Genomic DNA, 15193 nt, shown 5'->3' on the forward strand with positions numbered 1-15193 from the left:
CTAGGAGTTACTGCATTCAGGTTCTCCCACACATGCGATGGTTTTAAGAGCTCTGCTACCTGTTCTTTAATCCAGCGCTGTGTGTAACATCTGTTGGGTATGTTGGATTGATTTTCATTCTATCATTCTATTTTGTTTTGGACAATTAAGGAACTGCATTTACTATATCTGTAGAACTGTGAAGATTATGTGTCATAATAAATGTAACTATTGATATCCTTAATCTCCAGTCTTGTTATAGAATATTCTGTCAACTAAAGTTGTTGGTCATAGGGGGAACTTTCTGATCGTATGGCAACACGCCAGATTTATGTATGTTTAAAGAACTTCTTGATCCTATAGCACGTAAGTAGGTATTTTATGTGAACCGTAGAGAGTTCCTTTTCTCCTACCCCTGGTGTGATCAGCCTGTCAGTCGGTGCAAATCCGCATGGTAGAAAGTTATTTTATTAATTATACTTGATCTATTAACTGGCCACTGTTTTGCTGATCAAGATTCGTTAAGTCAATGCAAATTTGCAGAGTCTTTAGTTCTCCCTGACTTTATAAATTATTCAGTCCCTATTGTCCTCTTCATTCCAACTACCCATCTAAAGTGAATAGTCTTGGTAGTTATATTGGAGTCAGATTATACAGATCTAAGACTATTTATCCGGTTGATAAATAAATTAGTTTTGTAGATTCGTTATTTTATTTTGCGTCATAAAACGTCATACACGTTAAACCCTTCACCGTCGTATCAGGTTCCGTTATTGGGCTGATAGGCGGGTTTTACAGTTGGTGATCCCGACGTGATCTTGCGGCCTCGCAAGAACGTGACGTGTTTTTGACACATCCAACACCTGGAACTACGAAGCAGAGTGACCAGTTTCCGGACTGACTGTAAACATCGCGAGACATGAGGTTTGAAATCCTTCTCTGCCTACTGCAATTCTGGTGAGTACGTCGTTTTTATTTATCAGCGTTTAAGTGAAAGAAAAATACACCACATATATACACATTTATAGAACGGGTCGACATACCCAGTGACAGACCAGAGACCGTAGAAATCTGGTAGTAATTAAACCTTTAGACACCAAAACATGACTAGCCAGACACAGCATTACACGGACCCAACTGCAGAGGTGATGAACGCGCTTGGCCAATATTTAAAGACCACCCTACTACTGCTTAACAAAAAGGGCCTAGATGTTAATGCCAGTAATGACCAGCTTCTAGACTGGTATGAAGCATGCGGACGTACATTATTATCAAAACGTAAATTCCGTAAAATCCCCGCCGCCCTTGTTTATTTAATTCATTTGAATGACATAAGAACTCAGGCCGAACGCGATCGAACTGTTGCCCGTTTTAGAGAAATAGGAGAAAGCCGCGACCAGGAGCTGACGAGCCTTAAAGCTCAGGTAGATGCGATCGCTTACGATAAACAAAGGTGGGCGCGGGACATGGAAGAAACACAGAGACACATAGCCGCGCTCCAGGTTAAACTGGAACGCGCTCAGGAATACTCGACCGCTCTAGAAGACTGTTGTAGTAACGTGGGAATCCCTATTGCTGCTATTCGACAGGCCAACTCCGATGCACCTGAGTCATATGACTCTAGTGAGGACGAAGAATGTTTCATGGCAAATAACGAGTCCGAGGAGTTATTGCCTTTAGAGGAGGCTCGCAGTCGACCTCCCACAGTAACACGTTCCTTAACAACACGTTGCACAAATGTGCATAAACCATCCAAAAATGAATCATACTGTCCAAACCGACCGACCAAATCTAAACACAGCCCTGTGATAACCCGATCAAAGTCAAGTTCAGCACAACACAAACCAGCAAATGTTGCAGTATTAAAAACCATGACAAATGCTGAAGATGCTGTAACTACCGTAAGCCGCCCTTTAACTTGCGATGAAGCAGCTAGACACAAAGAAGCTGTGGGGATGATGCCTAGAAGGGGACCATTCCAACCATATTGGGACAACTTAATGCTGCAAGCCAGCGTCTATAAATTGGAATTAAGAGACGTGTGGCAAGTAATTCTACTCACTATCCCTTCTGAGATAAGACCTAAAATGTCTGAAGGACTAAGATCAGGATCCATTCTCGTTAAGGAGGATGATGAAACAGATACAGCTGTATATGAACGCTTACGGAAAGCGGTGCTGGAAGTAAGAGGTCCAACACCTACATCATGGGACAAAATTCTCGAAGTTAAGCAAACATCCAATGAATCATTCAAGACATACGCTGAACGCATGTGGGTCTCATTTCAGGAATACTCTGGCCACGAACAAGTAGACCGCGATAATGAAACACTGCTGCAATTTTTAAAAAATAATGCCGGACCTCACGTTCAACAAGCTCTTGACCACGGCGTCAACCCACCACAGAACACATACTGGTCTCTGATTGAATGGGCATCTAAAATAGAATGCAGAGCAAGAAATAAGTCTCAGACCATCGCTGCAACACAGTGGGTAGCAGAAGGTCAGGGGTCACGGGACCCCGCATGTGTCCACTGTCAACAGAATACACACCCGTCCCATAAGTGCTGGAAGCTTAGAAACAGACGCATTAACTCCCGGCGTCCCAACTCAGGCCATAATGACGGTTGGATATTAAAACAAATACAGCGGTTATTTGACGAAAGACATAACGTTGCAGAAGAACGCAGAACACGTGATGACCTCTTACAGCACGTAGCAGCCATAACCCGCCCCCATACCACATCCCAATAGGGATGCGCGGCCTCCACAACGATCGGGAACATTATATCCAGCGGAAACCGTATCAAAATACGAGCAAGTCTTGGAGGCCGACTAGTCGATGTACTCGTTGATACTGGTGCTGCATGCTCCTGCACTAACATTAAGTTACCCCTCACTGATCAAACAATCCAAATTAAGGGAATAGGAGACACACTCATGACTGCAACCCAAACAGAGCTGGTAACACTCGACCTTGGCATAGCTGTGGTAAACACACGGTTTTGGTATTTACCAGACAACAGTGAGGGAACTGTGTTGGGTATGGACATTATGCAAAAACATGGTTTTGTGATTCGATGTTTAGAAAAACAGATTGAAATAAAGTTGAATAAAACTACGAAACCTCGGCTAGCACAAACCATTGGGTGCGTCATGTCCATGTCCATCACAGATCCTTGCCAAGGTATATATGAGAAACACAGCAACATATGGGCCACTCATGAACATGATTGCGGAAATGTGAATTTTGAGGTAGCCATTAAGGGCAACCCACCTCCACCCCAGAAACAGTACCGCATTAAACCAGAAGCGGAAGCTGCAGTGCACGAAATTGTACAAGAACTTGAGGTGAGAGGAATCATTCGTCGATGCAGTTCTACCACTAATTCTCCGTGTCTACCCGTACCGAAACCAAATGGGAAGTGGCGACTATGCATTGACTACCAACGGCTAAATAAAGTATTACCCAAGGTGACACCAATCGTAGCGAACCCATCCACACTCCTTTCCCAAATACCTGCTGAAGCATGTTGGTTCACGGTACTAGACATTAAAAATGGATTTTGGTCACTCCGGGTTAAACCGGAGGACCAGTGGAAATTAGCCTTCACGGTAAAACATATCCAATACACTTGGACGCGCATGCCCCAGGGTCTCCACAACAGCCCTGCGATCTTTCACCGAGCTGTGGCCGATGTCCTCAAACCCTTCTTGGATACAGGCAATGTGATCCACTACGTGGATGACATTTTAATTGCCACAGGGGGGTCCATTGATGAGCATCTGCAACAACTCGACTGCGTAATTCAGACATTAGGAGATGCTGGATTTAAACTAAACAAAGATAAGGCACAAATCGCACAAAAAAAGGTTCAATATCTCGGATACACTTTAACACAAAATCACCGCTCATTAACTGAGAATAGGCGAAAATGCATTGCTGAACTGCCTCGTCCACACACATTGAATGCACTTCAGAAAGTTCTGGGCACCGCCAACTATTTACGAGAATTCATCCCTAATTTTGCAGGAACAGCCAGGTCTCTATACACCTTACTCAAAGGAAACAAAAAACCAAATGATGTTTTAAACTGGACAGAGGAACACGAACAAGCCTTTACCGATTTAAAACAACGTTTATGCTCAGCCCCAGCGTTAAAGCTGCCCGACCCGTCAAAGTCATTCCACATACAGGCCGATATACATGACAATGTTGTTTGTGGTGTTTTAGCTCAGGAGCACGGAGGTTCATTACTGCCAGTAGCATACTACAGTAGGAAAAAGTCCCCAGTCGAACAAGGATTTGATTCGTGTACACAGCATGTTTTGGCAATGCATTGGATGCTAGCAATCACAGAACCTATTGTAGGATTCCAACCGATTGTCTTTCACACATTGCACACACCTGTACAGATGCTGCTACAAGGTCGAATTAAAGGCGTATCCTCACAGAGGATGGCACGATGGCTGGCAGACATTCAATCACGTGACATCACAACGACACATCAGCGCATACTACCACATTTACTTGGGGACATTGAGGGTCAGCCGCACACATGTGAGCTGGATCCGGAAATAGAAAGTCCGGTACGAGACCGCGAACTTTCAAACCAGACACGAGTGTACATTGACGGCTCCCGTTTTGGGGAAGATGGAAAATTTTACACTGGCTGTGCGATCTGGACCCCTCAATGCCCCAACATAAACACGACCCAGAAATCATTATTCAAATTGCCACCCAACATGTCCGCACAGGAGGCAGAGCTTATAGCTCTACTTGAAGCACTGAAAGCACACCCTGAGCCATTATGCATATACACCGACAGTCGATACGCTTTTGGTACAGTACATGATTACATGACCCAATGGCAGCTCCGCAACTTCCTCACCTCTGCAGGCACTCCAATCAAACATGCCCAAACTATACAGATGATTTGGAAATTAATTAATACCCGTGCACATTCCATATCTGTCATCAAAGTACGTGCACACATAACAAAAAACCCTGACATACATGAACAAAACAACAATATTGCCGACAAACTAGCCAAAACTGCAGCAAAGACTGGCGATGAGTGGCACAGAGACATGACAGACGCTCCTGCTGTAAGCGTGATCCAGGTTCAACCCATTGATTTAAAACAATATCAGAAAGATCTATGGACTTCCGATGGAGAACTTATGTCACACTTACAGCAGGACCAACTAGTCGCCATCCAGGATGGAATCATCCTTAGAGAACAAAAATATGTTGTTCCTGAGGCCCTTCAAAAACCCATTATCAAGATGTACCATGAATATGCCCACACATCTGCAGAAAAAACGGTACAACTTATTAATAGGTATTTTTGGTGGACACAGATGACATCCGATGTCATGAGCTGGTGTGATTCATGTCTGGTGTGTGCAGCAGTAAATCAAGGAAAAACAGGTCGCACTAACCTCCGTAGACCTGCCCAACCAAAGGGACCCTGGGAATCTCTCCAAGTAGACTTCATTGGTCCGCTCCCAAGTGCCAAGGGGGGATACCGATATTGTCTTATAATCATCGATAAATTCTCAAAGTGGGTTGAAGCAATTCCTACTCGCAATAATTCAGCAAATACTGTGGCACGAGTGTTTGCGAACCAAATCATCCCACTCTGGGGAACACCTATTCAAATTGAATCTGACCAAGGAACCCATTTCACTGGACAGGTAATGAAAGACCTATGCAAGATGTTATGCATAAAACAGAAATTTCATATACCATACCGACCACAAAGCTCTGGGATGGTGGAACGAGTAAATCGCACCATCAAGGAAAGCATAACAAAACAAATCATACAGAAAAATAACAAGTGGACCGATGCACTGCCCACAGTTTTAAGCGTACTACGGGCATCACCATCTAAAGCCACTGGCATCAGCCCATTTGAACTGATGACAGGCCGAGTCATGAAACTTCCCATTGACCCAACAATCTCCCCAACAGAACTGGCACATCTTGTGGTCTCAAAACAACAGACTGTTTTGCTCCAGTTGCAGGAACGTTTAAAAGTGCTACATTCTCATGCAACATTGAAACAACAACAATCTGATCTGACCAATGATGCTCAGTTTAATCCTACCTCTGAAGTCACATTTGCAGAAGGGGATTTAATCATGGTACGCGTTTTTGTAAAACAAAACGTTTTTGCTCCTAGGTGGCATGGTCCTTACGAGATTAAAGCTGTGTGTAACAGCTGTGTGGCCATCAGTATCCGAAGGAAGTTAAAGTGGTACCATATGACCCAGTGCAAACGATTCAGAGGGCAAACGGGAACATAATCCTTTCTATCTCCTCTTCAGGAAAACCACTGCCATCCCATGGACCCCGGATACGCGGAAGGTTTCTGAATCCACATGCATCAAGCTAGGACAGCGAGTCCAGCTCATACACAACTTAGACTGTGGGAGATGGGTATGGAAACTTTTTAAGGGGTCAGACACACCTCACATCACAATTTTACCTAGGGTATCAGTTTCATGGCCCCCCGGTGTAGCACCGGAACCAAATTGCACACGCAAAATATGTTGTAAGACAGGATCCACCCATCTCCCGACATCCAGAATAATAGGACACACACTTAATAATCCCACACAATTTCGAAATACAACTGCCTGGTATAGGCTTAAGGCAATAGCAGACTCAAATATCGGTAGTATGCACATAATGCACCACCAAGATAATAATGGACGAGATCCAAAAAAATGCTATAACATCAAGGATCTTGAACCTGCATCGTATCGATGCAGACACACAGAACCACACAACCACACACACATAGGGTATACAGAACTGCTATTTAACTTAACTTCCCCTACAACTGAAGACAATAGACCGAGAGCTTTTGTTTGGACCAGTCGGAGAGAAGGAACCTACTGTGTAGGAAAATGCAAATCCAACCTCAATACATTTACTAACCCTCAAAATTGCTCATGGACATCAAATTATTGCATAACTCTCACCACTTGTGGCTATCGCAAACCCTCACAATGTCCCAAGTTACATCCCATCCCTCCAGGCGGACTCATCAGAGGGAATATTAATAAGACACTACTACATGATGTAAATCTTGTCATGACACATGTCAGTTACAACATATCTAACATCTTATCTGCATATGTAACTCATTGTGATGACGATGATAAAACCTACACATGGTTGCAGACACGTATCGATGATCTAGTTTCTGATTACAAAAGTAGATTGGCTGTTCAAACACCACCCACACGAAACAAACGGGATCTATTCAGTGAAGTCACTGGTCTTTTTGGCTCAGTGAACTCCATTAAAAATACATACAAAATCACTGGACAATCTCAGTATCTTGCATGGCTGACAAACCAAATCGCTACAGGATTCCAACACATCACGAATAGCAACGAAAACATAATTAAAGCAGTTAAATCAGAGGCCCAAACACTTTTGACCATTAGCCGCTCACTTTTTAATCAAACTAAAACAATTGAACGTGACTTGGCATGCAGAACATATGCCCAAGATTTATTCACAACAGCCAGACAAGAAATATTGGACCTTCGACTCCGAAAAACTCCCAGACATGCCTTAAATGATTTAATCAACATCCTAGATTTGCATAGGTGGTTTACATCTGACAAAATGAAGATTATTAATTATTCTGAACTGTTGTCTACACTTATGCTATATACTGGAAAAGAATGTATTGGATGCATAGGATTTTTTGTTACCTTCCCTTTGATACATCCTGACCAAGTATATCCAAATTCGACCACCATTCGTTCAATTGGCACCGTAGTCAAAGACCAGGTGATAAAATGGGACCAACTCATGGGGTACATGACATCCAAAGGAACCGAGATCTTATTTACCACACGCACGTGTTGTCATGAGACATCCAGTTATGTAATTTGTGTTTGTAACACTTTGCAGCCATTCGCATATAATGATACTAGACTCATCAGTGTACAGTCATTACATGGTTACTCAGATGCTGTCCAAGTATCTCACACGCAATGGTGTGTCGTCAGCGAAATGACTTCCTTCTCATATGGAGGTCTAACGTGTCCTACCAACCACACCTTCTGCCTTGAGATATCTGAGGATTTCTCCATGGGACAGCTAAACATTCTTGGCAGAACAGCACTGGAGGTTGATGTGTCACCCTGGTGGGATGACACATTCTACGAGCAAGGAATCCACGCCCTGGCAGAGACAATGAACTTGGTGCAACAGACAATTCAGGAAACTGAATACCACCTCAATCAGGCACAGGTGGAAGTCAACATGGCCAAGAAGACGACCAGAATCTTGTCAAGCTCCTCCACTCGTTCGGCAAAGGATGCCTACACATGGTGGGACTGGGTGTTTCGTGGATGTGTCATCAGCAGTGCATTAATTTTCACCTTCTCACTGGTACAGTGCTGTTACTTTCACAGTGTACTCAGGACCCTACACTCAACAACCAGGGCAGCCTTTATTCTTAACCCCCTACAGCTACCTACATCTCAAAGACCCTGAGAAGAGACGCTAACCCTGCCAGACCACCACGGTGACCCCTTGTGGACTATGCTTCAATTGCCCCACGGGGTCAAGGGGGGAATTGTAAGGTTCCCGGCAGGACCAGGCCTGTCCCAGCAGGGGACATCCTGACACCTCAGAAAAACCACGAGAACCAGGAAACGTAATCGATCCCACAGACTATTCTCTACCAAATGGTCACAAGATCAAAGATTGACCCCCACGGACAATTATTACCAAATGGTCACGAGAACGGGTGGATGAGATCTCTCCCACAGATTCATCATCCTGAGGATGGCGGGAAAGCCCCTCTCACCTCTGGGGGAAGCAGAAAGGTTCCTTGAGTGTTTAACTTGAGTACAATATATATATGGAGGTATCATGACAATACATGCGTGTTTAGATTGATTTTCATTGGCTCAATGTCCCCTGTCACATAAATTAAACAGATATAAGATACAACAAATATGTTATTACTAAAACCAAATCATAAACAACATCAAAGATCTCCAACACTTGAGGGGGTCGTATAGTGACCCCCCCAAAGTGACCCAGATCGAGGATACAAAAGGGAAGGTGACATGCCGTTCTAGGAGTTACTGCATTCAGGTTCTCCCACACATGCGATGGTTTTAAGAGCTCTGCTACCTGTTCTTTAATCCAGCGCTGTGTGTAACATCTGTTGGGTATGTTGGATTGATTTTCATTCTATCATTCTATTTTGTTTTGGACAATTAAGGAACTGCATTTACTATATCTGTAGAACTGTGAAGATTATGTGTCATAATAAATGTAACTATTGATATCCTTAATCTCCAGTCTTGTTATAGAATATTCTGTCAACTAAAGTTGTTGGTCATAGGGGGAACTTTCTGATCGTATGGCAACACGCCAGATTTATGTATGTTTAAAGAACTTCTTGATCCTATAGCACGTAAGTAGGTATTTTATGTGAACCGTAGAGAGTTCCTTTTCTCCTACCCCTGGTGTGATCAGCCTGTCAGTCGGTGCAAATCCGCATGGTAGAAAGTTATTTTATTAATTATACTTGATCTATTAACTGGCCACTGTTTTGCTGATCAAGATTCGTTAAGTCAATGCAAATTTGCAGAGTCTTTAGTTCTCCCTGACTTTATAAATTATTCAGTCCCTATTGTCCTCTTCATTCCAACTACCCATCTAAAGTGAATAGTCTTGGTAGTTATATTGGAGTCAGATTATACAGATCTAAGACTATTTATCCGGTTGATAAATAAATTAGTTTTGTAGATTCGTTATTTTATTTTGCGTCATAAAACGTCATACACGTTAAACCCTTCACCGTCGTATCAGGTTCCGTTATTGGGCTGATAGGCGGGTTTTACACCTTCTAGAGGCAATGCAATACTGGGTCGATGAATGGAGCGGATGGAGCAGGCCCTATTGCCGACTCCCTGTTCTAAAAATCCGCTTAATATGACATATCAGATATTAAATTGACATCAGGGTGCGTAGCACCTGAAGGCCGAGGGCTGGAAAATCCCACCTAATCGATTCAGCTCCAAGCCTGTGAATGATCGTTGTAGAGCACACACAGACAAAGAAACCTGAAGAGAAGTTTAAAAAAAAAAAAAGAAAAAAAGCGGGAAAACGTATCAAAGAAAGAAAATACCCCTTAACTTACTTAAAAAAAGGTAACAAAGTGATGTAAATACTTTCATTTTAAAAGTTTAACAATAGTTAAAGCTTACAGCACCTGCCATTCCCACGTAGTCTCCCATCCAAGTACTAACCAGGCCCAAGCCTTCTTAGCTTCTGAGATCAGACAAGATTGGGCAATCTTCAGCTGGCATGTCTGTAAGCAAACTCTGCTTGAAAATCTTGGACTTTAAACAAAAGGGCTTTGAAAACATTATAAAGTGCGAAAACTCCCGCTTTACTGTCAAATTATGATGGAGAAAAGGCAAAAAAAGCTAACAAAGCCATGTAAATACTTTCATTTTAAAAGTTTTTCAATAGTTAAAGCATACAGCACTTGGTATTCCCAGGTAGTCTCCCATCCAAGTACTAACCAGGCCCAAGCCTTCTTAGCTTCTGAGATCAGACAAGATTGGGCATTCATTAGCTGGTTTGTCCGTACACAAACTCTGCTTGAAAATCTTGAACTTTAAACCAAAAGTGCTTAGAAAACATTATAAAGTGCGAAAACTCCCGCTTTACTGTCAAATTATGATGGAGAAAAGGCAAAAAAAGCTAACAAAGCCATGTAAATACTTTCATTTTAAAAGTTTTTCAATAGTTAAAGCTTACAGCACCTGGTATTCCCAGGTAGTCTCCCATCCAAGTACTAACCAGGCCCAAGCCTTCTTAGCTTCTGAGACAAGACAAGATTGGGCATTCTTCAGCTGGTTTGTCCGTACACAAAGTCTTCTTGAAAATCTTGAACTTTAAACCAAAGAGGCTTGAACACATATCAAAGAGTGAAAACTCCCGCTTTACTGTCAAATTATGATGGAGAAAAGGCAAAAAAAGCTAACAAAGCCATGTAAATACTTTCATTTTAAAAGTTTTTCAATAGTTAAAGCTTACAGCACCTGGTATTCCCAGGTAGTCTCCCATCCAAGTACTAACCAGGCCCAAGCCTTCTTAGCTTCTGAGATAAGACAAGATTGGGCATTCTTCAGCTGGTTTGTCCGTACACAAAGTCTTCTTGAAAATCTTGAACTTTAAACCAAAGAGGCTTGAACACATATCAAAGAGTGAAAACTCCCACTTTACTGTCAAATTATGATGGAGAAAAGGCAAAAAAAGCTAACAAAGCCATGTAAATACTTTCATTTTAAAAGTTTAACAATAGTTAAAGCTTACAGCACCTGGCATTCCCACGTAGTCTCCCATCCAAGTACTAACCAGGCCCAAGCCTTCTTAGCTTCTGAGATCAGACAAGATTGGGCAATCTTCAGCTGGCATGTCTGTAAGCAAACTCTGCTTGAAAATCTTGGACTTTAAACAAAAGGGCTTTGAAAACATTATAAAGTGCGAAAACTCCCGCTTTACTGTCAAATTATGATGGAGAAAAGGCAAAAAAAGCTAACAAAGCCATGTAAATACTTTCATTTTAAAAGTTTTTCAATAGTTAAAGCTTACAGCACCTGGTATTCCCAGGTAGTCTCCCATCCAAGTACTAACCAGGCCCAAGCCTTCTTAGCTTCTGAGATAAGACAAGATTGGGCATTCTTCAGCTGGTTTGTCCGTACACAAAGTCTTCTTGAAAATCTTGAACTTTAAACCAAAGAGGCTTGAACACATATCAAAGAGTGAAAACTCCCGCTTTACTGTCAAATTATGATGGAGAAAAGGCAAAAAAAGCTAACAAAGCCATGTAAATACTTTCATTTTAAAAGTTTTTCAATAGTTAAAGCATACAGCACCTTGGTAGTTCCCAGGTAGTCTGCCCATCCAAGTACTAACCAGGCCCAAGCCTTCTTAGCTTCTGAGATCAGACAAGATTGGGCATCCATTAGCTGGTTTGTCCGTACACAAACTCTGCTTGAAAATCTTGAACTTTAAACCAAAAGTGCTTAGAAACATTATAAAGTGTGAAAACTCCCGCTTTACTGTCAAATTATGATGGAGAAAAGGCAAAAAAAGCTAACAAAGCCATGTAAATACTTTCATTTTAAAAGTTTTTCAATAGTTAAAGCTTACAGCACCTGGTATTCCCAGGTAGTCTCCCATCCAAGTACTAACCAGGCCCAAGCCTTCTTAGCTTCTGAGATCAGACAAGATTGGGCATTCTTCAGCTGGTTTGTGCCGTACACAAACTCTGCTTGAAAATCTTGAACTTTAAACCAAAGGGCTTGAACACATATCAAAGAGTGAAAACTCCCGCTTTACTGTCAAATTATGATGGAGAAAAGGCAAAAAGTTGGAGTGGTAAGCTTTTATTTGCAATACAACAAATAAAGTGCACACCTTCTAGAGGCAATGCAATACTGGGTCGATGAATGGAGCGGATGGAGCAGGCCCTATTGCCGACTCCCTGTTCTAAAAATCCGCTTAATATGACATATCAGATATTAAATTGACATCAGGGTGCGTAGCACCTGAAGGCCGAGGGCTGGAAAATCCCACCTAATCGATTCAGCTCCAAGCCTGTGAATGATCGTTGTAGAGCACACACAGACAAAGAAACCTGAAGAGAAGTTTAAAAAAAAAAAAAAGAAAAAAGGCGGGAAAACGTATCAAAGAAAGAAAATACCCCTTAACTTACTTAAAAAAAGGTAAACAAAGTGATGTAAATACTTTCATTTTAAAAGTTTAACAATAGTTAAAGCTTACAGCACCTGCCATTCCCACGTAGTCTCCCATCCAAGTACTAACCAGGCCCAAGCCTTCTTAGCTTCTGAGATCAGACAAGATTGGGCAATCTTCAGCTGGCATGTCTGTAAGCAAACTCTGCTTGAAAATCTTGGACTTTAAACAAAAGGGCTTTGAAAACATTATAAAGTGCGAAAACTCCCGCTTTACTGTCAAATTATGATGGAGAAAAGGCAAAAAAAGCTAACAAAGCCATGTAAATACTTTCATTTTAAAAGTTTTTCAATAGTTAAAGCATACAGCACTTGGTATTCCCAGGTAGTCTCCCATCCAAGTACTAACCAGGCCCAAGCCTTCTTAGCTTCTGAGATCAGACAAGATTGGGCATTCATTAGCTGGTTTGTCCGTACACAAACTCTGCTTGAAAATCTTGAACTTTAAACCAAAAGTGCTTAGAAAACATTATAAAGTGCGAAAACTCCCGCTTTACTGTCAAATTATGATGGAGAAAAGGCAAAAAAAGCTAACAAAGCCATGTAAATACTTTCATTTTAAAAGGTTTTCAATAGTTAAAGCTTACAGCACCTGGTATTCCCAGGTAGTCTCCCATCCAAGTACTAACCAGGCCCAAGCCTTCTTAGCTTCTGAGATAAGACAAGATTGGGCATTCTTCAGCTGGTTTGTCCGTACACAAAGTCTTCTTGAAAATCTTGAACTTTAAACCAAAGAGGCTTGAACACATATCAAAGAGTGAAAACTCCCGCTTTACTGTCAAATTATGATGGAGAAAAGGCAAAAAAAGCTAACAAAGCCATGTAAATACTTTCATTTTAAAAGTTTTTCAATAGTTAAAGCTTACAGCACCTGGTATTCCCAGGTAGTCTCCCATCCAAGTACTAACCAGGCCCAAGCCTTCTTAGCTTCTGAGATAAGACAAGATTGGGCATTCTTCAGCTGGTTTGTCCGTACACAAACTCTTCTTGAAAATCTTGAACTTTAAACCAAAGAGGCTTGAACACATATCAAAGAGTGAAAACTCCCGCTTTACTGTCAAATTATGATGGAGAAAAGGCAAAAAAAGCTAACAAAGCCATGTAAATACTTTCATTTTAAAAGTTTAACAATAGTTAAAGCTTACAGCACCTGGCATTCCCACGTAGTCTCCCATCCAAGTACTAACCAGGCCCAAGCCTTCTTAGCTTCTGAGATCAGACAAGATTGGGCAATCTTCAGCTGGCATGTCTGTAAGCAAACTCTGCTTGAAAATCTTGGACTTTAAACAAAAGGGCTTTGAAAACATTATAAAGTGCGAAAACTCCCGCTTTACTGTCAAATTATGATGGAGAAAAGGCAAAAAAAGCTAACAAAGCCATGTAAATACTTTCATTTTAAAAGTTTTTCAATAGTTAAAGCTTACAGCACCTGGTATTCCCAGGTAGTCTCCCATCCAAGTACTAACCAGGCCCAAGCCTTCTTAGCTTCTGAGATAAGACAAGATTGGGCATTCTTCAGCTGGTTTGTCCGTACACAAAGTCTTCTTGAAAATCTTGAACTTTAAACCAAAGAGGCTTGAACACATATCAAAGAGTGAAAACTCCCGCTTTACTGTCAAATTATGATGGAGAAAAGGCAAAAAAAGCTAACAAAGCCATGTAAATACTTTCATTTTAAAAGTTTTTCAATAGTTAAAGCTTACAGCACCTGGTATTCCCAGGTAGTCTCCCATCCAAGTACTAACCAGGCCCAAGCCTTCTTAGCTTCTGAGATAAGACAAGATTGGGCATTCTTCAGCTGGTTTGTCCGTACACAAAGTCTTCTTGAAAATCTTGAACTTTAAACCAAAGAGGCTTGAACACATATCAAAGAGTGAAAACTCCCGCTTTACTGTCAAATTATGATGGAGAAAAGGCAAAAAAAGCTAACAAAGCCATGTAAATACTTTCATTTTAAAAGTTTAACAATAGTTAAAGCTTACAGCACCTGGCATTCCCACGTAGTCTCCCATCCAAGTACTAACCAGGCCCAAGCCTTCTTAGCTTCTGAGATCAGACAAGATTGGGCAATCTTCAGCTGGCATGTCTGTAAGCAAACTCTGCTTGAAAATCTTGGACTTTAAACAAAAGGGCTTTGAAAACATTATAAAGTGCGAAAACTCCCGCTTTACTGTCAAATTATGATGGAGAAAAGGCAAAAAAAGCTAACAAAGCCATGTAAATACTTTCATTTTAAAAGTTTTTCAATAGTTAAAGCTTACAGCACCTGGTATTCCCAGGTAGTCTCCCATCCAAGTACTAACCAGGCCCAAGCCTTCTTAGCTTCTGAGATCAGACAAGATTGGGCATTCATTAGCTGGTTTGTCCGTACACAAACTCTGCTTGAAAATCTTGAA

General features: G+C 41.6%; 1 protein-coding gene and 7 pseudogenes across 1 annotated transcript; 1 reads left to right on the plus strand and 7 right to left on the minus strand.

Annotated features, from left to right (window-relative positions):
* The first annotated feature begins 808 nt into the window (after positions 1 to 808).
* On the plus strand, positions 809 to 8983 carry LOC114777485 (uncharacterized). The gene is made up of 2 exons (XM_028966988.1): positions 809 to 936; positions 6312 to 8983. The coding sequence occupies exons 1-2, from the start codon at positions 899 to 901 to the stop codon at positions 8503 to 8505; spliced, it is 2232 nt and encodes a 743-aa protein (XP_028822821.1). The 5' UTR covers positions 809 to 898; the 3' UTR covers positions 8506 to 8983.
* Positions 8984 to 10228: 1245 nt separating this feature from the next.
* Positions 10229 to 10347, minus strand: LOC114777489 (uncharacterized; annotated as a pseudogene).
* Positions 10348 to 11345: 998 nt separating this feature from the next.
* Positions 11346 to 11464, minus strand: LOC114777496 (uncharacterized; annotated as a pseudogene).
* A 721-nt stretch (positions 11465 to 12185) lies between these two features.
* Positions 12186 to 12305, minus strand: LOC114777537 (uncharacterized; annotated as a pseudogene).
* Positions 12306 to 12818: 513 nt separating this feature from the next.
* On the minus strand, positions 12819 to 12937 carry LOC114777490 (uncharacterized; annotated as a pseudogene).
* A 998-nt stretch (positions 12938 to 13935) lies between these two features.
* LOC114777497 (uncharacterized) lies at positions 13936 to 14054 on the minus strand (annotated as a pseudogene).
* Positions 14055 to 14772: 718 nt separating this feature from the next.
* On the minus strand, positions 14773 to 14891 carry LOC114777499 (uncharacterized; annotated as a pseudogene).
* A 160-nt stretch (positions 14892 to 15051) lies between these two features.
* On the minus strand, positions 15052 to 15170 carry LOC114777524 (uncharacterized; annotated as a pseudogene).
* Positions 15171 to 15193: the final 23 nt, after the last annotated feature.

The sequence above is a fragment of the Denticeps clupeoides genome, unplaced genomic scaffold, assembly GCF_900700375.1.
Source record: "Denticeps clupeoides unplaced genomic scaffold, fDenClu1.1, whole genome shotgun sequence".
Classification (NCBI taxonomy): domain Eukaryota; kingdom Metazoa; phylum Chordata; class Actinopteri; order Clupeiformes; family Denticipitidae; genus Denticeps; species Denticeps clupeoides.